Source organism: Seriola dumerili, unplaced genomic scaffold, assembly GCF_002260705.1.
Source record: "Seriola dumerili isolate Sdu_G_001 unplaced genomic scaffold, Sdu_1.0 BDQW01000110.1, whole genome shotgun sequence".
In the NCBI taxonomy this organism is placed as follows: domain Eukaryota; kingdom Metazoa; phylum Chordata; class Actinopteri; order Carangiformes; family Carangidae; genus Seriola; species Seriola dumerili.
The window spans coordinates 4974302-5000484 of NW_019174365.1; the positions used below are offsets into that span (position 1 = coordinate 4974302).

At 43.1% G+C, this 26183-nt stretch overlaps 1 protein-coding gene across 2 annotated transcripts; it reads right to left on the reverse strand.

Annotated features, from left to right (window-relative positions):
• Positions 1-9615: 9615 nt before the first annotated feature.
• Positions 9616-26164, reverse strand: LOC111222982 (proto-oncogene tyrosine-protein kinase Yrk-like). 2 transcript variants are annotated; one of them, XM_022746926.1, is made up of 14 exons: positions 25959-26164; positions 25609-25847; positions 20021-20064; positions 18861-19124; positions 18016-18118; positions 17190-17288; positions 16879-16982; positions 16551-16700; positions 14598-14753; positions 13764-13943; positions 12725-12801; positions 12475-12628; positions 12141-12272; positions 9616-10940 (listed from the first exon to the last, which is right to left on the reverse strand). In XM_022746926.1, exons 4-14 carry the CDS (start codon positions 19099-19101, stop codon positions 10732-10734), a joined length of 1605 nt encoding a protein of 534 aa, XP_022602647.1. In that variant the 5' UTR covers positions 19102-19124; positions 20021-20064; positions 25609-25847; positions 25959-26164; the 3' UTR covers positions 9616-10731. The 2 variants fall into 2 exon arrangements, with proteins under 2 accessions (XP_022602647.1, XP_022602646.1); XM_022746925.1 differs by lacking the exon at positions 14598-14753 and adding an exon at positions 15381-15545.
• Between the last annotated feature and the right edge of the window lie 19 nt (positions 26165-26183).

The window sequence follows — 26183 nt, forward strand, 5'->3', positions numbered from 1 at the left end:
ACACACAGTGGCGTAGTATTGTCTCTGTGAAAACAGCCGATGGTGTGCGCGGCTCCCACATGATGATCTGTTGAATGTGTTTCACAAAGAGCAGCTCTCATATGAATGATATTGTTTGAAAATGTTTGATACTGTACATTTTTCATCTGCTCATAAAAGTTTTTGGTGCTTATTGTGTGCTTGCAGGAAAGGCGACAACAACACAACATGCCAGAGAGTGTATGTGCGCACATGCCAGTGTGAAATCAGAGACTAGAACCTGTCATTTTCCAGTTTGGGCAGTTGCCCCGTTGTGCATAGTCTGAGAGGAACAATCATTCTGTACATGGTAGCTGTACAGCATATCTATTCTCTTCCCATCTATCTCACTGCCACAAAGGCTTGCAGACTCACAGGCCTGCCAGCAGCAACCCTCAATGAGGAACTAGACCCTGTTGTTGTGATGTGTGTGTGTGTGTGTGTGTGTGTGTGTGTGTGTGTGTGTGTGTGTGTGTGTGTGTGTGTATGTGTGTGCGTGTGTGCGTGTATGTGTGTATGTGTGTGTGTGTGTGTGTGTGTGTATGTGTGTGTGTGAGTGTGGATGTGTGCGCGCATGCATGTGTGTGTTTGTGAATGTGCGCGTGTATGAGTGTGTCTTCCTGGGTGTGTTTGTAAAAGCACTCACTGAGCTCTAACGGGTGTGCAGTTGTTGCTAAGAGACAGGCAGCAGCACCGAAACAGCATGGGGGGGTGTAAGGGAGGGGGACACAGAGGGGAGAGAGAAAGAGAGAAAGGTAGTGAGAGAGAGAGGTGGTGAGGGGAGGAGGGGGAGCTCCACAGAGAGGTTTAGACAGATAAGAAGAGGAGGGTGGGTGGGGGGGTGGAGAAAGTGTATGAGGCCAGGAGAGAGAGAGAGGTGGGGAGGGGGAAGTGGGTCAGGGGGTCCACAGAGACTGAGTGACACCACGCAGAAACTCAGCTACTGTCAGCCTCCCGTTCCCCCACACCACCTCAACCCTGATGCAACCTCAACCTGCAGCTCCATCAGCCTCATACCTCCATATAACACACATGACAACACACAACTTCTACAGACAGAAAAACATCAGTCAAAAGAATAATGAGGAAAATAACACGAAAGACAATGAACCAAACTGTTAGACAACTTGATGACGAACTGTTTTCGAGTCATTCTTGAGATGTGTTCAGTGGGAAATGGTGAGGAAAAGAAGTGTGTCATGTTGTATTCCAGATGGCAAACATCAGTCTGACTTTGTCAATGAAACATCACACATTATATAATATTAACAAAGCATCACTTTAGAGTGGTTGATGAAGTGCAAACACTGCCTGTGTGTAGTGATCATATTAAACAGTAGGCCTACTACTACGAATAGGCCTCTGAGTGTTGTGCAATGTATGTAAAAAAAAGCAGATTAAATTTCTAATGCATTTTGATGTAATTTCACATCGTCTTTAGAATTGAAAAAAACTTCTTTATTTAACTTCAGCCACATCACAGAACACACGAACAACCTCCATTTAACACGAGCACAACCTAAACAGAACCTAGACATAATCTTAAAATGATATGTTGACATGATGGATTTTAAGGCAGTATTTTTATTCCCACTGTGGGAAAAAGATTTCAATATTTACTCAACACTCGGCCAAACTGTGGAAAGTTTTACATCAACCAAATGAGAAGAAAAACAATGAAATTGAAGTTAGAAGGTCTTCTCTTAACCACAGTGGATTGCAGCTCAACAAGCAGTAACAGTCCCAATCCAAACTCTTCCAATCAACAGACCTGGGTTGTTTGGGAGCTTGAGGTGTGGGTAAGTGTGCAAAAGGAGGTGAGGAATGTTATACACACTTATTGCACTACTGTGGCCGACGCGCCTGCACACAAAATACCTACAACAACCCATCAGAACAGAGGTGAACTTTGGGCTTTGGTGGGCTGCAGCTCCATGCACACACGTCACTCAAGCGGAGACAGTCCAACAAACATACTCACATACAGACCCCCCACCCCAGACCCACCCACCCACACACTCTCACTCTCCTTCCCTTTGACCTCTCCTCTCGTTCTCACCCACTCATATCCCACCCAATCCTACTGCCCCCCTCCAAAAAAAGAAAAACCACCACCTCCCCAGCTGCAGGAAATTCCTAATGATCTCCATCATCAGTGTGCGCGCTGTATCTCCTGCCAAGAGCAAGCACGTGCACGCATATACACACACACACACACACACAACAAACACACACACAAAGCATATAAATGAACAGACCAACGCATAAACCATATGTGCAGACAAACAAAAAGACAGACAGACGTTCAGACACACAGACACACATCTAACGTAAACAGACTTCACACAGACCAGATACAGTGGCGGATCTGCCAAGGATGCACACAGGGGACCGCAGAAGTAGCTCCAAACACTAGACAACACATAACCAGGACCCCCCACCCCTCTGACTGTCTTACTATCTGACTGTTGTTTCTGCAGGAACCTACATGGTGTAGTTATTTTAAGTCAAGGAGGACTGTATTACCCCTTCCTCTCCTTCAGCCCCCCCCATCACTTCTCTTCCTCTCTCACACACACACACACACAGACACACACACACACACATCCCACCTCCGCTTTCTCTCCCACAACACACGCTCCCACTCCCCACCAGCCCTCCCTCATCTTCAACTCATCCTGACACTCTCTATCCTCTCTCGCTCTCCTGCAGGCAGTTTCCTGGCTCTGCTGATGGCCGCCCCTCAGTCAGGTCATGTGACCAACCGCACCAGCTGGGAACAGCTAGGAGTGTGCACATGTGCGCACACAAACGGCATGCAGGATTACACACAAACACGGACACACAGGGACACGTCTTGAAACACACACAAACACATGCAAATACAAGGAGATGAAACCAACCACTTAGGTGCAAACACAGAAACACTCCCAGTTACAGTTCACGCAGGTGCACACACACACACTGAGCTGACACACAGGCAGAAACACACAAGAGCAAGAAAAGATGCACACTCCACATAGTCACGCTGGCAAGAACTCACAGACACACTTAAAAACCACACTTACCGACACACATAGATATAGCCATGCATATCTACCTCACACACAGAGGACACACAAACCAGATGCTTGGACCCCGACACACACTCAGACCTTGAGGCCAGTGTTTTGGAGAGGGGCCTCTGTGCTGCGGCCCTGACTTCCTGACTCCTCCTCCTCCCTCCATACTCCTGTTCCACAGTTGCTGTGGGAGACGCTGCTGCAGCGCCCGTTGCCAAGGAGAAGGCTGCTGGCTGTTTGAACAACAATGGCCGCCTTGTGAACATTCCAACTGTAGGTACTGACAGCTCATCAGCCACAGCCTCGACATACACACCTCTCAAAAAGCACACATAGACACACGCATGCTGCTCACACTACACACCGACGCTACACCACTGTACCTCTCCGGTTCTTGGCCTCAAGCCTGAGCGAGGTAACACACTCAGACACAAACACAATCAGGCATACACACAAACGCACGCACACACACACACACACACATCTGTGCACGCTCTAAGAAATTATGACTTCTGCTGAGAGGATAAGAAACCCTTTCGTCCCCTTTCCGTCTACCTGCATCTCCCTACCATCTCTCTTCCTCTCTCTCTCTCACTCATAGACACACACACACACACACACACACACACACTCAGTGCGCAGTGCATTCATCCATCTTCCCCCTTCTCCCCGACTACTCTCTGTCTTTCTCTCTTATCTCTTTCTCTCTCCTCCCCCTCCACAGCCTCCTGCGTTCACTCTCTCACTTGCTCTTCACTTGCTCATCCCTGCCTCTCTCTCCCTTTCTGTCTCAGGAAGTGTGTGTTCTCACTCCCGCGCACACACTATCATCCTGGCACGCACACATGTGGAGGACACACATTCACACACTGAGAGAGACACACACAATCTCTTTCTCTCCTGGAAGGTAGCGAATCTTTTTGTCCCTTGGGGGCATACACTTCCTCAGAGAAGGAGGGAAAAGGGAAAGAAGAAAGAGAACTAGAAACAAGGGTGGAACGGGCAAGAGAGGAAGAGGAGGAGGAGGAGGGAGAAGGAGAGGAAGGGAGGGAGAGAAGAAAGGAAGGGAAGAGGGTGAAAACTATATTCACGGTGGGGATTTATATACAGACCCCTTAGTGCTCTGATTATCTGTTCATATTGATGGGACGACATTGAAGCCACGGCGCTGGAATGTTGAGACAGTGCTGAAGCCAAATTGGGTAGACTTGGGTGTGTGTGTGAGGGGGGTGGGGGGTGGGGGGGTGTTGAGGAGAATCACTAACAAGTCTCTGCTTATCCTCTGACTCACTGTTTTCAACACACATACCCAGACACATGTATACGCACCCTCACATGCCGCTAAAAACAAAGATAACTCTGACGCACGAGCATGAAGAAACATGAATATCAGACATACTGTACATGTGTGAGTATGTTCATCTGCGGAGAGGTACAGTATGTGTGAGTGTGTGTGTGTGTGTGTGTGTGTGTGTGTGTGTGAGAGAGAGAGAGAGAGAGAGAGATGGCGAGTATGTGTTGAGTGTGCCAGACACCGAGAGATGCTTTTGTGCGTGTACGTCTGTGTGTCTGCGTGTTTTCCCCATCTCTCGCTCCTCTTTAATAATTGAGCTGATTCTGTCCAGCTTGTTAGGGAGGTACACAGCAGCTTCACACTCTGTCTTTCTCTCCTTCTCATCCTCTCACGCGCTCCATCCCTCCCTCCTCATCCTTCCATCTTGCCACTCTCCCTTCATTTATCACTCCTTCTCCTTCCTGACCCGTCCGTCTCTCTCTTTCTCTCTCTCTGTCCCTTCCCCCAGCTCTCCTCTCTCTTTCTTCGCAAATCCCCCTCGCGGACTTTCTTTGAACTACTCCCTCCTCTTTCGCCAGTCTTACACGTCCCCCCGCCCCTCCAACACACTACACCACACCACACACACACACCCCCTCCGCTCCCCACCCCTCCACCCCACTGCCCTCCATCATCCCTCTCCTCTTGCCTCCCCTCCCTCCATCCTCCGGAGGTGAGAGGTCGAAGCTTCCTCTCCACTGTCAGACTCAAACCGGCTGCAACCAGCCCCTGGGGGGGTGGGAGGCGGGGGGGGGGGGCAAGGAGAATGAAGGAGGTTAGGTGAGAAGAACATGTAGGGAACGGGGGACGGAAGGTGGTGGGGGGGGGGTGATAAGTGGAAGAAAAAAAAGAAGCAGAAGAAGAAGGGACTGACTAAAGGACGGATACATGGGGGGGCAGAGGGGTTAAAAGAGGGAAGGAGGCGAGAGAAAAGGGAAGGAGAGATGTCTTCTATTGAGTCAGTGCCTTTGGCGTGGAGGAGCCGTTTTATGAATGTATCGTGTGGGAGGTGACAGAATGTAGCATACAAACACTGCTTACACTAATGCTAAATGGTTGCTGTGTGTGTGGGCGCATCTGTGTGTGTTTATTTGTGTGTGTTTGCTTCTGTGTGTGTGTGTGTGTGTGTGTGTGTGTGTGTGTGTGTGTGTGTGTGTGTGTGTGTGTGTGTGTGTGTGTGTGTGTGTGTGTGTGTGTGTGTGGGGGAGTTGAACCACGTTTACCTGCCTGTGGCGAAAGCTATTTCACTTCAGGTGACGATTAGATTAATAGGAGTCGTAAAAGACAGTACCCTTCACTCCAAGGACAAAGTAATTATTTTTGCCAGTAGCTCGTTGCATAGTAAAAAAAATATTAAAAGTTTTAAAATATTCCTAAAATGTCCTACGACTCTATATTAAATATGAGGTCTTATAGTCTATAAAGTTGTTTTTGTTTTTTAACAATGGAAACTTTGCAATTCAGTATAACATCTCTGATTTGTGAAAAAAAGGCAAAAGAAACATTGATATAATTTGCATCTCAATGTCACAGTTTATGCTTAAAGCCATCATCTAATAGCTCTGAGCTCTAACCAACCAGCTTCTGAGTGTGAAAAGATGAGAATTGTTTATGTGAATCTGTGCCCTAAAATCAATTACTCGTGTATTTTGGGAGGCATTTCAAGTGCTGAGTAATAATGGCCTGACTCATTCACAACACTGGTGTAAATTCCCTTTTCCTGAATGGCAGTAATATATCTGTTGTGAAGAGTTCAAAGAGGAGTGCCAGAGTGATCGGCTGACTTTCACAAAACATCAGTTACAAAAAAAAAAAAAAAATTAAAAAAAAAAGGGTTTTGTTGCATTTGACAAATCTTGCGGACAGCTAGATGCCAAATGCATGAAATGAGAGGTTTTGTAGTTGTAAGGAGAAGCCTGAGATTGTTCTTGGAGAATCAGTGTTTGAACAGACTCAATCTCTGGTAGGATATCCTCTGATTTAGATTACTAGAGCTTGTCTGGTGGTAGAATATGTGTGGTCTGTTAGCTCAGGTAAAGGATTAATGAAAGGACCACAAAGAGATTCAATAAATGATTCTATCTTTCAAGAGAATCTTCTTCAGGTTTATACCTGATGCATCAATAAACTGTCACTCTTCCACCATTTAACCATTCAACAGGTTGCACCATACTGAACTCAAAACTTCTCGAAGCATCGGGAAATCATTGGAAATCCATAAATGCTGCACCAATCAATGTTTCATGCGTCTGTCTGTGTTTGTGTGTGTGTGTGTGTTTTTTTTGTGTGGGCAACATACATGAATATGTGTCCATTCTGTCTTCTCAATCTCCATGACGACCTCCATATCAAGAGGACATCTGACTATGGCAACCTCACATGCTGATAGGCAGACAGAGAAAACAGGTGATTGGTTGGGCCGTCGGCTGTCATATCAGCAGGGTGCATCTTTGTGACACTGCAACACACATGTGTGTTCTCACACACACGCACACTCTCTGACTTGTCTGTGCCACCAACCCACACACCTACAAACTGCAGCATGGCACAAACAAAAGGTACTTCCACAGCACACACATACACACACACTTGAAAGTACACATGTGCATGCATAAACACACACACACATACACACACACACACACACACACACACACAGAGCTTTGAGACGAGATGTGGTGTGTTAGGTGCGCTGACCCTGCCAATGAGGACAGGAGGAACATCAACGGAGCTACAAGGCCGTTGCTATGACAACTAGCCCCGCTCACACAGGTAGGAGGCACAATAGGCCTAAGCTGTTATATGTTCACATTCTCTGTTTGTCACACACACACACACACACACACACACACACACAAACACACACACACATACACACACACACACACACACACACACACACACACACACACACACACACACACACACACACACACACACAGGGCCATGCACTCAAGACAAGTCTGACAGACAGCGGCTGCATGCCAAGGTAAGGCCATTTCCTTTTCATTCCAGCATTCAGAGGGTTGAAATTATTCATTATGTTCAAGTGGACCTGCCAATAAGAGAACTCACTCTTCAACTAGCGACTGTGAGAGTGAGACTGTGTGAGTATGAGACAGACAGACAGACAGACAGACAGACAGACAGAGCATCACTCTGCATACCAACAGCACCCGCACTAGGGCAGCCTGTGCACGTCTTTGAGGGGCCCTTAAATAACGAACTGTCACTGCCCAGACACTGACATTGACTTCCCTCTCCCTCTCATCCTCCCTCACTGTCCTCTCTTTCAGTTTCTCATGCACTCCTTCTTCCTTTGTCACCCCCCACCCCCTCCTCCCTGCTAAACCACAGACAAGAGCTGATAATCACCACCATGAGTACGCCGTGTCTCTCCAACACGCCGGCCCTGTTTCCACTGCAGGATGTGCTGCTGCTGTGTCCTGCCTAACTGCCCTGATAGCTCAGGGGGGCTGCCGGGATGGAAACCCCGGTAGCTGGACTGATGCTCACCGGGACTCTCTCTGTCTCCTGTTTATATGTAAAGCAAACATCTGTCCATCATGAGAAGCTGGGCTCACAGTCAGACCTCTGGTATGTGCCACTGGTATGTAAATTCATTTTTTGAAAAGTCCCATCAAACTCACACACAGGGCCAATCTTTGGGGATGGCCAATAAACAAGACATGAGGCAGTGTGTGTGCCTGTGTGCCAGCAGTGTGACAGTACCTGGGGAGGTACTGTATACTGTTGCCTTGCCTCCACTATGTATATTCAGTGATAATGAGGCTAAAAGGTGAGAATATTGTAAATCTTTTTTAAAAAAAAAACAGGCGGGGGTACACAGGGTTCATTGCGCGCACATTCAATCACATTGTGTGTGTGTATGTGTGTTTGAACATCATCATTTTAGATCTTAACCACACACGCTGCATGCCTACAGTAAAGCCCAGATGACCCAGCAGCACGAGCAGTACGCATGCAGAGCTCCCTCCGTTCACGGCACCGATGAGGTTAATGTGAAAAACTCAAAAAGAAACGTAGCCAGAGGTGCGCAGCACAACTGGCTGAGCGGACAGTAAGCAATTTTTTTTTGGTGTTGTGTACACAAGACGCTGCACGCGCACTCACCAAGGGAGAGAGAGAGAGAGAGTCTGGGGGCTCGCGCTGGCTGCTGGAGCTGTTGCGGTGTCAACGCTGGCTGGCGGGGCTGGCGGCTCGCGCGGCTGTCGGTGGCGGTGCTTCGCTCCTCTCCTCGCCCGGGTCACGGAGCCGTTGCCTTGACGGCTGCAGCCGTCAGCGCGCAGCATTTCCCCTTCATCTGGGCTCCACGCCTCGGAGGGAGAGAGTCCTCCCACATCAATGTAAACGTTGTCTCTTCCTGCCGTCGCGCGCCACCGTCTCGTGCGACTCAACGGAAAAACCGCTCCTCTGGCTCACATCAATATCTGCACCCACAAAGATGGGAAAGCAAAAAAACAAAAGGGGGGAAATTTTAAAAAATAGGGAGCAGGGACGTTGGTTAACAGTCTTCTCCCAAATTAAGGTGCTGACATAACCGCACTAGAGCGCTGTCCTCTGGTTTTGGTGACAGGCACGGGACTCCCCAGTATGCGGGAGGCGAGAATCGACCGTGCGCCCGTGCGTCTCTGCCTCTGCAATTCCAGCTCTGTGTCTCTCTTGCGCCCTAGTCTCCGCTGTGCCTCTCCAACGTGCCTGACTGTCAAAGCCATCCGGGCACCCGTAGCTGGCCTCACTTTACACCTCTGGAACTATGGGAACAGTAGTTCACTGAGGATAGCAAGCGCGAGTGTGAATGAAAAAGACAGGGAAGAAAGCGAGACACAGGGAGAGAAAGAGTGGGAGGACAGAAAATTGTTGTCTGGGATACCAATAACACTAAAATCATATGATATTTCGTATTAAAACCAAAGCTTTACAGATATACTGAATTGGTTGAAGATTTTTTTTGATCACCTCTACTTTTTGACCCTCCTTTTTAGTGAAACGTATTACAAAAATATGACATTTTGCTCGAAGAATAAAACAAATAAATGCTAACCTCAGCCTCAAAAAATTTTAAGCCAGACTGAAGATGACCATTCGTCCCCATTTGTGTCTTTTGTGATGGCACCTGTCTTTGTTATTTGTGCTGCAACTGTGTACATGTCCAAATACACATAGAAAAAGAGACGTGCCTTAACTTGGAAAAGATATCTGATTTTTATTAAAATAACATGACAGGGGAATCTCAGCATAAAGGTTTTATTCTCGACAAGAAAATACAATGAAACACTATCTCGCCACTGACAATAATCTTTCCCTTTAAGTGTAACATTCCACCCTGCCCTCCCAGTTGATGAACACTGTATACATGTTAACTAGTTATAGAAGTCTTTGTGATGCACAGATGTATCTGAGTTAAATTAAAACAAGAGAAGAGACAGTTCATACAAATTGTCATACAAATGATCAGACAAACAGAGAGCATTCCTTACCATCTCTGAGACTTTGCTAATTATAGTATTAAAGGTACTTAAAATCTAAAACAGCCCCTCATTTGACCACTTTAAGGCACATGTTGGTGGAAAGTTTGAAACCAATTCCCCTTGTCAGGACACGGACATGGATCTGTGATCAGGTTAAAAGCCATTTTAAGTAAATAACATGACAAGCTTTAAAACAGACCTTTGTTCAGTTACTGGAGGAGCTCTAATCTTCTTACAGCTAGAAGTACTTGTGTCAGTACATAATCTATCCATCTACCTCACAGGTTCATGGGGTTCATTCAGACATTTTTCAAACAGTATTCCAAGTGTAGTCATATCCTGTTGCACCTGCTTTCATTTCCATAATAACATACAGTATTTATCTCAGGTAAACATTGTTCTCAAAGAGAAAAAATCAACATATACTGCATGGTAGCTGAACAGATCATGTACCAACTCGACTTCCCCCCACCTCAGCACAACCATCTACATCTTCTTTCAGTTCCTTGTTGTCATGGTTACAGAGTAAAGCAACATTACTGCAAGGCCTGACCAGCAGAGCTCCGACTCCGCTCTTCAACATGGTTGACTGATCTGTCCTAAATGGGCTGCAGTGATCAGTGACCAAAGGGAGGACACTGTCTTTAAACAATTAAACAAGGCAATGATATGTATATGTGTGTGTTGCGTGTGTGTGTCCATGTACGGTATGTGAGCAACAATTACAATGACAGCATGTACATGTACTACAACATGCCTGTCAGTGTACATGTGTCTGCCTCTGTTTGTCCGTTTATCACTCCATGTCTGTCCTACACATGTGGGGTCACAGGTTTTCTCCGGGCTGGTACTGCGGCTCTGTGGCGGTGAAGTAATCCTCCAGGAAGGACTGCAGGTACTCGAAAGTGTGCCTCTCATCGGCCTCCCGCCTCCAGCACTGCAGCATCAGTTCATGGAGCGAGGCGGGGCAGCCCTGGGCACAGGGCATCCTGTAGCCCCTCTCCACCTGCTCCAGCACCTCACGGTTGTTCATGCCTAAAGGGGTTGAGGAGGGAGAGGGAACATGGACGGAGGAGAGGGGGAGAGGGTTCAGAGAAAAAGTGTTGGATTAAACAACACGTAAAGGATAAGGAGAAAAGTGCAATAAAAGAAACATAAATCAAGAAATAAAATGTGCAGATATGATCAAAACAGTATATAACTCATAATATATTACATTGATTTTATCACTTTCAGTATTCTGTTTACTTAAAATGCAGCATAAAAATATGGAATGCATCACAATATGTCCAAGAAGAAAACATACCTCTGATCTCAAAAAATAACTTAAAAAAACAGGATCCATCTATGTACAATATATTAAATAACTGCATTATATAGGGCTTTGAGTTTCAAAGAACTTTAAAGGAAATGTATAACAAAGTGTACAGAGTCAAGGCTCATAAGTACACACAGCAACATCTTCAAGGGCTTCACTGAAATACAGCCACAAACGGGCAAAAGTCCTGATCATCAGTGTTATCTGTTATACGATTTAATTTACCAATTTTGTGTATTTCTACTTAAGTATTTTAATCTACTACACATTTGCTTATTGGGGTTTATTTATTACTGTTATTTCATCAAATTTACGTTATTCTTCTGATCTTATGTGAGTTGTGATCTTGTGATTATTCCTGTCATATTTGATCTAATTCATCATAAGTTTGTCTCATACATTTTCTTACAAGATGGCACTGCTATGTTGAACATGACACTCCTGTAAAAGAGATTTTTATTCTCAGTTACAAGTTACATTATTTCACTATAACATGCAATAGTTCCAAATTTAAAATGTCTGTAGTAAAGGAACGATGCAAATTAAGTTTAACATAAAAACCCCATATTATAAATTATTATTTCTCAATCATTTTTTTCAGTAATCAGTAATTCCAGGTGTCAATGTATCAATAACATTTTGTAAGCATTACATCTCCATTTACTTTCAATGCACTGGTGAGCAAGGCACTTAAGCCATAAAGTTTCCAGTATAACCGCTCAGTGACCACCAGTGAAAACTAAAGTAAACTCTCCGACGCTCCACATTCATCTGCAACTACTTTTCCAGATTGTCGCTGTATAAGAATGAAGCTGAAAAAATAATTGAATCCTGGAGGATTTTCACTGCCAATGACGATGAACCTGTTACTGCTTGTGAAATTAAAACATACTGAACAAACAGGGATCATGTAGTACCTGGGTATGGCACACGTCCTTTAGTGATGAGTTCGGTTAGTAGGATGCCGAAGCTCCAGACATCTGACTTGATGGTAAAGCGTCCATACAGTGCAGCTTCTGGAGCCGTCCACTTGATGGGGAACTTCGCCCCTGAAACCATGGCAACGCAGTGAAGATGCATAATCATATAATTAGGATAGGTTATGTATAAAAATATAGGCATGGAGGCAGAGGCAGACACTCTTAATCATCACATTGTGTAAGCGTGGCTCTCTTCCTCAGGCTCTCTCATGCTCACACACACACATACACACACACACACACACACACATTTAAGATCACATGCTGTTACCTTGTCTAGCTGTGTACTCATTGTCCTCAATGAGCCTCGCCAGGCCAAAGTCAGCAATCTTGCATACCAGATTGTCTCCAACAAGGATGTTAGCTGCTCGCAGGTCACGATGGATGTAGTTCATCCTCTCGATGTACGCCATTCCAGCTGCAATCTGCGCACACACAGAGACAAAAAGATCTCAGATATGTGGCGGAAGTACATGCTTACTTTTACTGGGTCAATGTGTTTGTGTCTGTCTTAAACTCACCTGTGCAGCCATGTCCACCAGCTGAGGCAGCTTCAGGCTTTGCCCCTCTCCGTCTTTTAAGAAGTCCAGCAAACTTCCTGAAAAAGAAAGAGTGTGGCGTCATGACAGGCCCCATTCACCCACTGTGGTCACCACGTCCGCTGCCATGTGTCACACTGTACTACATGGAGAGTACATCATGTATTTTTAATCAAAGTCAAATTAGATAGGTGCGTGTAAATTCATACACAGTGACACAGTGCATTAAATATTCCTTTCCATGAACACATCTTAATTCTGACTTTTCTATTTTTCTTTTTTAGTGAATATTTAAGGGATATTTTTCCTGCCCCCAGGCCATCTTCACAGGGGGGTCAAAGATCATCCCCAAGGAGGGAAGAAAATCCCTGGGATTGGTGGGAATTCAGTGTTTTTCTTTTAATTTACAAGTCTCTCTGATCAGTGTACAAGCTATCTGCAATTTTTTTAATGTGCCATGTAATGTTTTAAACGTGCTGTTGAAGTCTACGTTTTTCTGTCTGTTAGTTTATTGTTCTGTTTGGAATTGAGCAGGATGTCTCAAATGTTTGTCATTTTCTAAAATCGTTAAAAGTCAGGATAGGAGCCAAGTAACAAGTGAATAATTTTTGGTGCAGGTCCAGATCCAGGTGCAGATCGAAGATTTTTTTTTTTTTTTTTGAGGATTTCATTACAAAATATGGAGCATTTCCGAAAATTATTTTATTATTTTCTCATTCTATTGCACTGACTTAAATGAAACAAATCTACCATGTGTCCCATGATTTTAATAGAATCCAAAAGCATGTGTGTATATGTGTATATATATATATATATATATATATAAATATATAATTAAATAAAATAAATATATGAATATTTATTATTCTGTAGATGCATTATTGTAATAAATTACCCTCGGTGTTAGTAAGTAGTTAACTTTGTCAATACTCTTATCAACAGCGAGGTTTCCACCTAACACCAGGGATTCATACTGTATCTATAGCACGTCACAGGCATGACAGTTTGCTCAGCCTGATACCTTGGCTCATGAACTCAGTGATAATGTAGATTGGCTCCTCAGAAACCACGGCATAGAGCTGCACCAGCTTGTCATGGCGAAGTCTCTTCATGATTTGAGCCTCCTCCAGGAAGGCCTCGGGGGACATGGTTCCTGGCTTCAGAGTCTTCACTGCTACCTTGGTGGTGCCGTTCCACATGCCTGGCATACAGACAAGGGGGTATTAATGCACACACAGGACGTGGACACACACACACAGACATACTGCATGAGCATATACACAAATTTTCTGGCATACTGACAAGTGGAAGGATGTATAAACTGTACAGTATATACAGCCTTTCACTGTATATATGCCGCCATGTTACATATATGGGGACACAAACACCCACACAGATGTCAAAAACACACAATATGCATGCTGTAATGAACACATACGGTCAAATTCCTGCATGCGAATGATTGTTATGTTGGAGAGCATGCATGACATGAGACAGGGTGAAGTTAGGAGAGAGGGAGGTTTACTGGTCTTACATCAACACCAGCAGCACCTGACCTGCTTCAGGAAGAAACTGCACGGCTCAGAAACCCAACACACTGGGATTTAGTCAGGGAAACTGTATGACAGCTTCAACAAGAGACTGGTCGTACGTATAATTGTTAATACATCCTGTGGGAATAACTGCTAATATGCGATTTAATTGGGAAAAACAAACTTTGCTTGCATAGACTGACATAAATGGCCTGCCACAGCCGGTATTACCAACAAACTTTGCAACACGACAATAACAGACATGTCAGATGATGCTGAACAGACAGTTTTCCTTCTAAGCACGTAGAGGGTGTCAGTCTCACCCATCCACACGTCACCGAAGCAGCCCTGTCCCAGCTTCTTTTGCATTGACAGCGTTTCCCTGGGTACCTCCCAGGCATCCCGCGCAAGGCCCATGGTGAGCGGGGTGGAGTTGAGACAGGGCTTGGTCAGGTAATGACACAGCCCATCATTAGAGCCTAATGGTGGAGGAGAATGGAGCCAAGGAGGGTGGAGATGTAGGGAAAGGAATTGAAAGAGTGGGAGTACGGGAAGAGTGGGTGATGGAGAATGGGGGAAAAAATGTGTAGTGATTGGTGGAAAGAAAGATGGAAGAGAGATGGGAGAAAGATGGGGGGGGTGACAAAGAGGTGAGGTGAGATGATGAAACATGCACATGCAACAACAGGGGAGGAGAGGGACAGCTCTGCATACCTGGATATAAAACACTTTTCGCTCTAATTTTTAATTCATTAGCAGCTGCCTCTGTATAATTGTTATCAGATAAAGGGATTTTTCAAGGATTTGCTTCACTACAAAGGTTTCAATCAAAAACTGGTCCAGACTGTGGACCATGTGTATCTGGTCCAATCCACATATTTGTTGCAGGTATAAGCAGACACTTTGAACAACATAGACAGATAAACAGGGCTTTAAAGAATGTCTGTTTGTGTCTTCACACTTGAAATATTTACTGATGTTTGTGTCAACTGAATACAACCAAGACTTAAATGTATAATGTGTAGGCCTAACTGCTCCCGCTTTAAGACTTCTTTATCCAGGTGTGCTCTTGCTGTTACCTTCCCACCCCTGAAACATAGTCCTACCCATCCAGACTTCTCCAAACTGGCCATTGCCCAGTTTCTTAATCAGCTGGAGGGATTCACGGGGAATCTCCCACATATCCTTGGTCTTCACTGATAAGTCAGCCAGCTTAGGCATGCCCCGTTTACAGCTGCCAATCAAACGGCAGCACAGTCCCGCCGCTCTCTCTGAGAGAGAGAGAGAAGAGACAAGCAGACAGGCAAAGAAAAAGGGAAACAAGAGGAAAAGAAAACGGAACAAATGCAGAGATAAAGAAAGAACAAGACAGGTTGCTTATGCGACTTATGCAACTGACAAGTAAACCAAAAAATAAAGTACAAAGACACAAGGAAATTTCAGCAAAACAGACATGAACACATATTCTGAGCAGCGGCAACATCATGTACAGATACAAAAGAAGACAACACAGGGACCATACAGCTGGTAAGAAAAACATCATGTGCCCAGAGCTCTCAGGTTGCTCATGAGGATAGCATCATGAACAGTGCACACACTGCAGAGTGTTTGTTATATGAACACAGGCCACTAGGGGGCAGATTTACACTGACAGAGAGCAGAGGAAGTCAAGGGTGTGAACCCTGCTTTTTTTACACAAAGTTAGAACCAACAGTCAGTGGCGGAAGAAATATACAAATTCTTTACAAAAGTGGTGAGACCACAATGTAAAAATACTACTCTGTTGCAAGTAAAAGAACTGAATTCAGATCTTACTTAAGTTAAAGCACAAATGTATTACCTGCAAAATGTACTGTATCAAACTGTATCACAAGTAAAAAAAATCTCTCAGATTTTTTATAAATAGTAATATATAAATATTATAATATATATTATTATATAAACAGTAAATTATTATTTCTAATGCATTAAGATACAAGCAGCATTATAATAATTTAGTTGGTTATTTCAACTATGGATATTTTATAGGCTGATTATATACTTTTTATGTACAATCTTCATCTGCAAAGTAACTTCAAATAAATGTAGTAAAGTAGAATAATAAAGTAGCATCAAATGGAAATAAGCAATTAAGAAAAGTAAAAAAAAGGAGAACAATGTTCTATTTATGTACAGAACTTGACTCAATGTACTTTGCACCACCAGTAGAAAACAGAATAACACAGATTTTAATTATAAAAAGAGGATGAATTGGTGAATGTGTTTATGTGTATCACCTGTGTAGTGCTCTACCAACTGCTGAACAGTGTCAAATTGTGATCTCGTGGTGATGTAGTAGCCACCGTTGTCCAGTTTGCGGATCTTGTAATGCTTAACGTGGTCTCCCTTGTTGTCGTCCCAGTCACGGATAGACAGAGAGTAAGCACCTGGAAAGAGATGGGAGGGGAACAATGGAGGGAAGGTGAGGACAAAGAGGCACAGTGCGATGTAGTGAGTGAGAGATACGAAGAGAGAAAAAATGAAAGCTTTGATATATTTAGAGCGGTAAGTCTCTATCAAAAGAGAGTATGTGTGTGTTTGTGAGTGCATGTGTGGTCTCCTTACCCTTGGTGGTCTCACTCTCTCGTATGAGAAAAGTTCCCCTCTGGTTGCCATGGCCCAGCAGCTGTCTCTCCGCATCCTTCCTCCCCATCTTCCCAAAATACCACCTGTCACCATGACAACAACACATAGGTCACCACAGCAATAGCATACATCGTACCACCTTTGCCCTCAGATTTTATGTCAATCACTGAGAAAATCTTTCAACACAAACTATCAGTGCTTATAGTGCAGCATATATAGCTGTCACGACTGTGTGTGTGTGTGTGTGTGTGTGTGTGTGTGTGTGTGTGTGTGTGTGTGTGTGTACTCACTCCTCAGCCTGTATGGAGTCAACAGGCGCTACGTAGTTGGAAGGGATGTAACCTGAGTTGCCAGTGTCCAAAGATCGAGCCTCCCACCAGTCGCCCTCTCTGCCAAATTCCCACACAAAACAGCAGTTTGCTTGTAGAGATGCAATACATGAGTTTATAGTTTATATTTATGATACTTTTAACAACAGTGAAATAAAATGAAAATATGACACTATAAAATTTCATATTTATTCCTCCTTAAGTGCAAAATATGTAAAAATAGTGCTTTTCAGTCTCTTACTTCTTAAGGTAATGATGTAATCTCTTAAGCAAACAACAAAGCAGATTTTTCATCAAGCTTTATCTACATAAAGTTAAAGAGCAGACTAAAAGGTGTCTAGATGAGAAAGAAGATAATGAGCATATGTGTGAACTTGGCTGGAAGACATTAGGGAAGGACCCTGGCAGCAAAGCCAATTTTAACCATCATCATTCAAAGTTATTTTAGATTTCTAGTGTGTGACAAGAACATTTTTCAAGACTATAAGCTTGTCAACATCATTAGCAGCAGTTGAAACCTCTGACAGTTCACAGTGTTAATGGATGGCATTTAATAGCAGCTTGTGGCATTTAATGTATGCAAACAAAATTAATTACCTTTTGGGAGTCATAGCTGATCTCATTTAACACATTTAACATTGATCACATATAGTCAACGTTCATTTTTCACCTCTCAATGCATAATGTCAGAATTTTTTTATTGCAATCCTATCAGGGTTGTTTTTCACTAAATATATAATTTAATTACGATTAAAATACAGTTAGTTTTGTGTGCTTTTCTACTCACGTATTGTTAATGATCTGAAATTTCTCTCCTTTCTGGAAAGTGAGGTCATCTTCTGTGCGTGCGTCATAGTCATACAGAGCTATAAAGAGGGTGACTCCACCACCTGCATACATGTTCACACAAGGACACACAGAAACACAGAAACACACACACAACACGTTTCCGGTTATACACTCGAGTTCAAGCCACTTAACTTCGATAATCTTCTGGGGTCATTTTTACTGCTTTAACCCTTTAAGAAGCAGCAGCCTGATGGTGGATCAGTTATTACAAACTCATGCTGTTCAGTCAAACATTGTTAAAACCCACTGAATGTTATTTTAAGTTCTAGTGGAGACCCCAACGTTTCCAAAGATACACATATGTCCAGCTAAATGTTGAACAGAATGCATATAAAATGATTCACAAGACATCTACATGTATATTTCCACTTCATAAAATTGTGCAGCCATTAAAAATATAATAGTCTCGGGTTTGAATATGTGAACATCATACATCTTCGATAGGATAACAAAGGATATGTGTGATACTGTCAGACAGTGTGGAATAAGATGGTTTTCCCCATCATGAGGCTAAAGGAGGAAACTGCAGTTAAATCGTTTCAAATATGTTGAAGCAATGCAGGTTTATTCAGTTCCTACATGTGTATATAATGTTTGGTTTTGCATAAAAAATAATACGACATAATTTCCTGATTGGGGTTGAATTTGATTTGTTATTAAACTTTCCTTGTTCATAGGTATATTGATTTTCACCTTCTTGTATCTAAGTAATATTGTGAGTTGATACTATGATGGTCTCACATACACACACACACTGATGCAGACACACACACAGAGTCGTACTTATTATGCCTCCAGGCCGTTGGTGTGTGTTGCTGCTGGGGAAGATGGTGCCACATGAGAAGCCCTTGTTGAAGTCTGGGATGGACTGAGTGGGGTCGGGACAGTAACGGCCCTGAGTCAAGGCCGTGGACGACCCTCCATCAGCGTTGCTAGGAGACAGATCTGTAATGTCTACTGCTGTTGTTGTTGCTGCTGCTGCTGCTTTGGCGGACTTCTTCTGCTTGCAACAGGCACACCCCATAATAACCAGCACGGAGACAGCGTCTATGAAAGGAGCAGAGTTGAAGTAACAGATGCGACTTTTTCTAGATTCTTCCTGTCTTTATTGTCGCTTGATGCTATAAAATTGTGATTCAATCTGTGTGCAGCTCATAAAAGCATGTTTTAACCCTGGTATATCTGTAATAATCCATAACAACAATGTGCCAAAAAACCAAAGGTTTTCTGAGAATAATAAGAAGAAGCAATATACAAATCCAAAATTAAAAGTGTGTTTAAAGGGTCAATCCAGACTAGGGTCATGTTAGAATTTCACCTCCAAGACAGCCTAATTTTTAGCTCCTAATTTGTGTCATGCCCCAGAACAAACAGATCCTACATTTCCCATAATGCAACTTGATAACATCTTTCATATGACCCTCCCTGCCTCATAAACACCCATGTCTTTCAAACTGCACATCTTGTAATCAAAGCTATCTGTTCAAATGTTTAAGTCTCAAGTCCAAACCAAAGGAGATATTGTACACAGGATGAATAGGACTCCTCGTAACAAATAAATTGAACTTCATGTGCCCTTTAAATTACATTAGTCACTTTACTAGTTGATTAATTACAGTATCACTGCTTATCAACAAAATTAAGACAAAAACAAGACTGTTGTGGATTATAACAAGATTCAACATAACACATAAGTCAGTTCTCTCATTACTGTAAGTAATATATTTCCTCTTATTCCGATCTTTGTGAGTGAAACTCAAGACTTCAAATACAAGCTGGTAGAAAGTGAAAGCAACACACATTAACAGTTTGCAAGGGTCAACACCTAAACAGAACTGTGAAGAGAGAAGTGACAAACTTTAAATAAAAACTTAACTTCCTTCTAGCAGGGGGAGGAGGACGAAGAGCAGTTGGAGGTAACTAACTTTTAACTTTTTTCTCACCTGATGTCTTCCTCTGTCAGATCATCTGTCAATCACCATCGCCACTGGAAAAAAAAAGAGGGAAAGAGAGGGAGGAGGTGAGTGACAAGGGGTGGCACGAGAGAGCAGGGCAAAGCAAGGATGAGTGGCAGAGAACCAGAGAGGGAAAAGGTGGTGGAGAATGTGAGAAAAAGGCTCAAGAGCGGTAAAGCGTGAATAAAGAGACATGTGAAGGGAGAGTCAGAGACAGCTCGATATAAGGAAAGGCAGAGAGAGATGTGAGGTTAGCCACTTCCCTTTTTGCAGTGGAGTTTGAAGAGGGGTACTCAGTCATTCTCTGTGGTCAACAGCTGTGTGTGCGTGCGTGTCTGCATGTGTGCGTGTCTGTGTGTGTGTGTCTGTGTGTGTGTGTGTGTGTGTGTGTGTGTGTGTCTGTGTGTGTGTAGCTGTTTAGGCTTGTGGTGAAGTAGGCCTGTAAATACCAAAACTGGACAGGGGTAACTGACACAAAGTGACAGCCACTGATGATGTGAAATGTCTTTCACAAAGATCATTGTGTTGATGTGCACACATGTACGCAATCCTGACTTCCAGTTTTGAGAGAACCACATTGTTTCAGTAGGTTGTGTGTTGACAAAGCAAAAACTGGTGCCAACATCAAGAGGAGATAAACAGGGAAGACACTAAAACACTTGATTTGGGTGCAGGGATGAGTGCGTCATCAACATGAGCTTTCCTCATCAATTTGAGTGTGTTTTTTTTTTTAACATTGCTTCAGGAAAATCTGAATGCCCACTGATACGTGCCTTGCTCACTTAGTTTATCTTAGCTTAGCGCAAGGATTTGAAACAAGGGGGAAACAGCTATCTTGGCTCTTAACAAAGGTATCATAATCCAGCTCATTAATTCAATTAAATTAAAATGATGCAGTCTGTTACAACAGTCCTGAAGTAAATCCTACCCTCATCAAAGTTACAATGTGCAGTTTTTGAAAGGTGTTGATTTAACCAGAGCACAGGTGATCTATATAAATTCATTAATTAGTCAATCAACAGAAAAATAATCTGAAACTATTTTCCGAGCAAAAAAGCCAAAGTGTTACTTCCATTTCTAAATTCCAGGCAAGATTATATTTTGACAGTGTCTGTTTATTCAGGATTACACAAAAAATACTGAACCGATTGGCACCGAACTTGCTGGAGGGATGGGACATGGGAGAGGGAAGAACCCTTTACATTTTGGGGCAGCTTCTGATCATCTACTCTGAATTTGTCTGTCGTGTGGGACTGCATTTAGCAAGGTGTACCTAATAAACTGGCAACTGAGTGTAGAGTGGCCCTGGGATTCAAGCTTCAACAACTTTTGAAGCTGACTAAACTCCAGACTGCAGCCTCCCCACCTACTGAGGAATGTGAGGGAAGTAACACACAGGAAGAACAATACAGGTTATGGCAGCAAGCGACAAAAAAACAAAAGTAATTCATGTTCATTATGAAAAGCACCAAAGCTCCCAAGGAACAGTGCCAGGTTTGTCCAATCTGCACAACACATTCCCTGAAATTCCTTTCAATCTGTAAAGCAACAAAAGCTATTACGAGCCTAAAAGAGTCTGTTGCTCACACAGAGTAAAATATGCAAAAATCTTACGTGTGCACAAATATGCACACACGCATACACTCATTCACTATCAGGTCAGCCATCAGGAGAGCTACAGGAAGTTAGCCCTTTTAGAGTTTCCTGTCCACCCCTCTGATGGCTCCCCCCTTTTCCTGGAAACTGAGGACAGAGTCCATCCACACACCCCAAGCAGCTGCAGTGCCACAAACTACACGCATACACACACCTTCCTCTCTATTGCTGTTTTTCTCTACTCCTCCTGGCCCACACCTCTCCAACAACAACCTTTCATATTCCCTCTATTCACTTTTCAATTGGTAACGTCTTTCTCTTTCTGATAAACCACAGAAAGGAGAAGTGACAGAGGACGTAAAAGAGGCCTCCTCCCTTTCATCTTTATGTTGCCGCTGCCCTTTCGCTCATCTCTTCTTTGATAGCTTTTCTAAGATTGGCAGACGACCACAGACAGGATTGGCAGAAAATCAGGGATACGTATTCTCTCTCACAAACACACACACACACTGGGGGATGTTCAAGGAACAGCCATACAGTCATTTCTCTGTTGGGTTCCTGTTTACTTGGTCTCATCTGTCTTCCTGTCTGTGCACAGAAGCTATGATAATTAATAAATAGCACCTAATAAGCTGACCCGAGGTGTTTGTACATAAAAGAAACTCATCATGAAACTCTATTCATCCCTGAAGTTACATATACAACAACACACGGTTCAATGGACAAAGGCATTACCAAGCAAGTACACACACAGATCCAAGACATGCAATTGTGTACCTATGTACTGGTATATCAAAAAAATGTGGTTTAGTTTTCATTCAGCTACTATAGCAAAGCGTAAGTGTATGTGAGTGTGTGGGTGTGCGGTAGAGATGATAGATGTGGGGGTTGCACAATCAAACTGCATACTTATTGGTGCTTTTTAGTTGTGTATAAAAACAGTTTGCATGAGTAGGTAATGCTTAAGTGGTCATACAAGAGAATTTTAAGAACAGCCTGAGTTCCTCTTTGAATCTTGAAACCAAGTGATGAAAGCAAGATACACTAGCAAGGTGGACACAATGCTTGATTTTGGAAATTTAGGAAGAGATTCCTCTTAGTCGGAATAGGTGTAAAATCATTAAGTATTTAGGATAGACATTAAATAGGCTCTTCAGTCAGACACATCTTTCACCCTGTGTATAATACACCAGTTTCAACACCTGTATATGGTGTTACAACAAGTTGGCACATTATTTCTCAATGATACAACTGTCATTAAAGATTGCCTCTGTTTCCTAACAGTTTACACCACAAACAAATACTGTTTCTTACTACCACAGACAAAATTGCATTTCCTTTGTTTATTTGTTTCAAACCTAAACCTCACTTCACTGATTGGCCTCTTTTTCTAGAAACTGGCAAATACATAGACAAAATTATCATAATATTCTGTGAAACAGAGGCTGCTTCCTCTGGTAGGGAGAAGTGTGGTCATGGTTTGTGATAAGAACACAACAATTTCATAATTCATTCTCCATTTAAAGTCCTGCATTCAACTTAAATAAAAGTACTAGTAAATTATTAAATCCCTGGACCATTATAATTCATGCATTTGTATGTAAACAACACTTTAATGTTGTGGTTTGTAAAGGTGGAGCTAATTGTAACCACTTCATACTGGTGGGTTTACTAAGTAGTAGTTCAGTAGTAATTGTATAAAGAAAAATAATTAAGTAAAAAAAAGCTCAAGTACAAGCACCAAGTACAGCACTTGAGTAAATATTCATAGTTACTTTCCACAACTGTAGAACAGTAATTTTGTGTATATTTGCACACTCTGAACAATATGGGCAAGTAAACAAATTCAGACTTATAAGGAGCTAGCATCTATTCAGTGCACTCTTATGAAATCACAATAGCATCACCCTCCATCCTCACACTCGCAAACATCCAAATCCAAATGACACACCCTTTCCTGCACGGTGGACTGCAGATAAGCTGCTCCCAGCGGGGAGCTCACCATGGGAACACAGGGCAACACACACAGCTGTCAGATCTGTAGAGTTTTAGTACTTTTACACCACTTCTGTGCTCAGCTCAGACTTTCAATCCTCCTCCTCCTCTTTTCGTGTTTCTCCATCTCTTTTCTTACCTCCCTTTCTCTCTGACTCTCTCCCTTGTTAGCAGGAAGCCCAACAGGATGCAGAGTGTGAGTGGGGCAGGAATGATAGGACAATGGGAAGCAGGCTGTCACCGAACCCTAACACGCATAACAAATACTCATAGAGTTATGTTACATACACTCCAACAGAAAGGAAAGGGAGACAGCACTGGTGGGGGGGGGGGGGGGCCAATGGAAAAGTAAGGTGTCTCGGTCATTGGGACATCCTGTTTCCACATGAAGTCATCACTTCCTTTTGATAGAGAGGACAGACGTGGCTTGTTGGAAAGCATACATGAACATTTACAAGAAGTTAGTTTCTGAGAAAAAACAGTCGCATCTTGTTTCTGAAGCATTAGGGGCTCAGGGCCTATTTCTATGGGGCCAAAATGAAGAAGAGACGTTGTCTTGTCTGAAGACTTCCTCGTCAACAAAATACATTCAGCTGACACCCCCCCACCCACCCAGTGGTGTCCAAGGGTGCTAACATCAGGCAGTACCGGGAGAGCTTTGGTGAAGAAATGTAACATTATTTCAATCACACCCCTACCCACCCACCCCCCAACTAAGAAATATATTCACGCCCCCTTCCTTCCTGCCTAACCCCGAGGCTAAAGACAGGAACTGACCTCGTAAAGAAACAGGAAGTGATGAAGTATGGCCTTGGACAGTCTAACCGTGCTTTTCCCCATCTGACCCTCAAAATTCCACGACAACTCCTTCACACAGACCCACAAGACATTTTCAGTGTTGTGAAACAAAGGTTTGGAGAAGGAGGGGTGATTATACAACCCCCACCTAGCCTATCATTATCAGGGAATAACCACCTGCGCCAATCAGACCATGTTAAGGCCACAGAAACACCTTAGATAGATGGACATGTTAAGGAAACATGTGACCCCGCCTTTTCCTCAAGGTGGTTTCCTGTTGGCATCTTTCCAAATAAATCTCAGTCCTTTACTGATAAAGAAATATGCTGCTTGTGAAGAAAAATGTATGTAATCTGACTGACAGAAGGTGTTAACCCTCAAAGACCATTCTGAGAATTTATCTATCAAAGACATTTGTGACACTTACACTTACAGACAGAAATGTCCAGTTGATCCAAGATGATGCAGACAGCGTTTGCCACAAATCCAGAGTTAGTTGACACTTTGAACTTTTTTGATTCAACACTAAATATTCTACTAAAACTGATAAGACTTGTCTATAACTACTAGGTCCTTCATAGGAAGAGATCACACAAGAAAGAACTTGTGTCTAAAGTCTCTGGTAAATTCCACTCTTTCAATACAGGAATATTTGCAGTTTGATTTCCAAATATAATCCTCTCTGGTATCTGTAAAGAAGGGTGGAAGTACTGGTGGCTTCTCACAAGCAATGACCCAAACTTCCTTTTATTTAACAGTGAGCACTCCAGAGTTACCCAATTTTCACAACACTAAACACTCAACAGAATTCTGACTATTTCATTTTGAAAATAGACAAAGGGGACTGAGGTGGCGGTGAGCTGCTGAAAATACCCACCTTGGTTTATTCGGTGCTTTCAGTGTTCTTTTACCTACTAAGTTAACTAACTACAAAGTAACTGGCTCCCAGTCTTAGTCAGATGTGAACTATAGACAACTTCCTCCGCCAATAGCTACAGAGCAATGACAAAGTTAAAATGGACAAATACATTTAAAAAGCGATGGAGAAGTACCTCTTCATATTTCATGTGAGATTCTCACAGCTGTTGGTAAATCATATCCTCTTCTAAAATAACAAACCATGTAGTTAATGCCATAATTAACATTTAATAGTACAGAACAGTATATAATAAACACAGTGGACATACCCAACACAGAACTCGTCGTTTATCCTAGAGTGAGCCGCACAGGGACTGAGGTGAGAGTCAGCGGTGTCTGGAGGCTCGCGGGACGCAGGGAGAAAAGCTGCGCGCTACTGCTGCGCTGCGTAAGTGAAATAAACTGTGAGCGCGTGCCTCGTCCGGAAGGCTTGGGGAACGGACTTCACGTGCGCGATGAGGTCCACCCCAGACGAACACGCGCGTACAGTGGACAGCGGAAAAATGACCTATTAGATTCAACAGAAATGATATTATTAATACTTATCTTTTTTTAGAAATGGGGACAATGCACGTTTACTCATAAAGTATGAAGTACAATGTATCTTCCAAGTACGAACCTGTCAAATAGAAGAACTTTACACATCTCATAGTAAACGCCTAATTTAGCCTTTCATCACACCGGAGTTCCCAACAAGAAATTTGCTTTAAAAATAGATGTCACGGTTCTGACATGAAAGCTGAGCGCACGAGAATAGCACTAACGTCTAGATAATGTGGAAGTACTGCATGAGCAGCTTGAAGCGTACGCACTGATAAACTTGCGGTAACCGCTGCTGATGCAG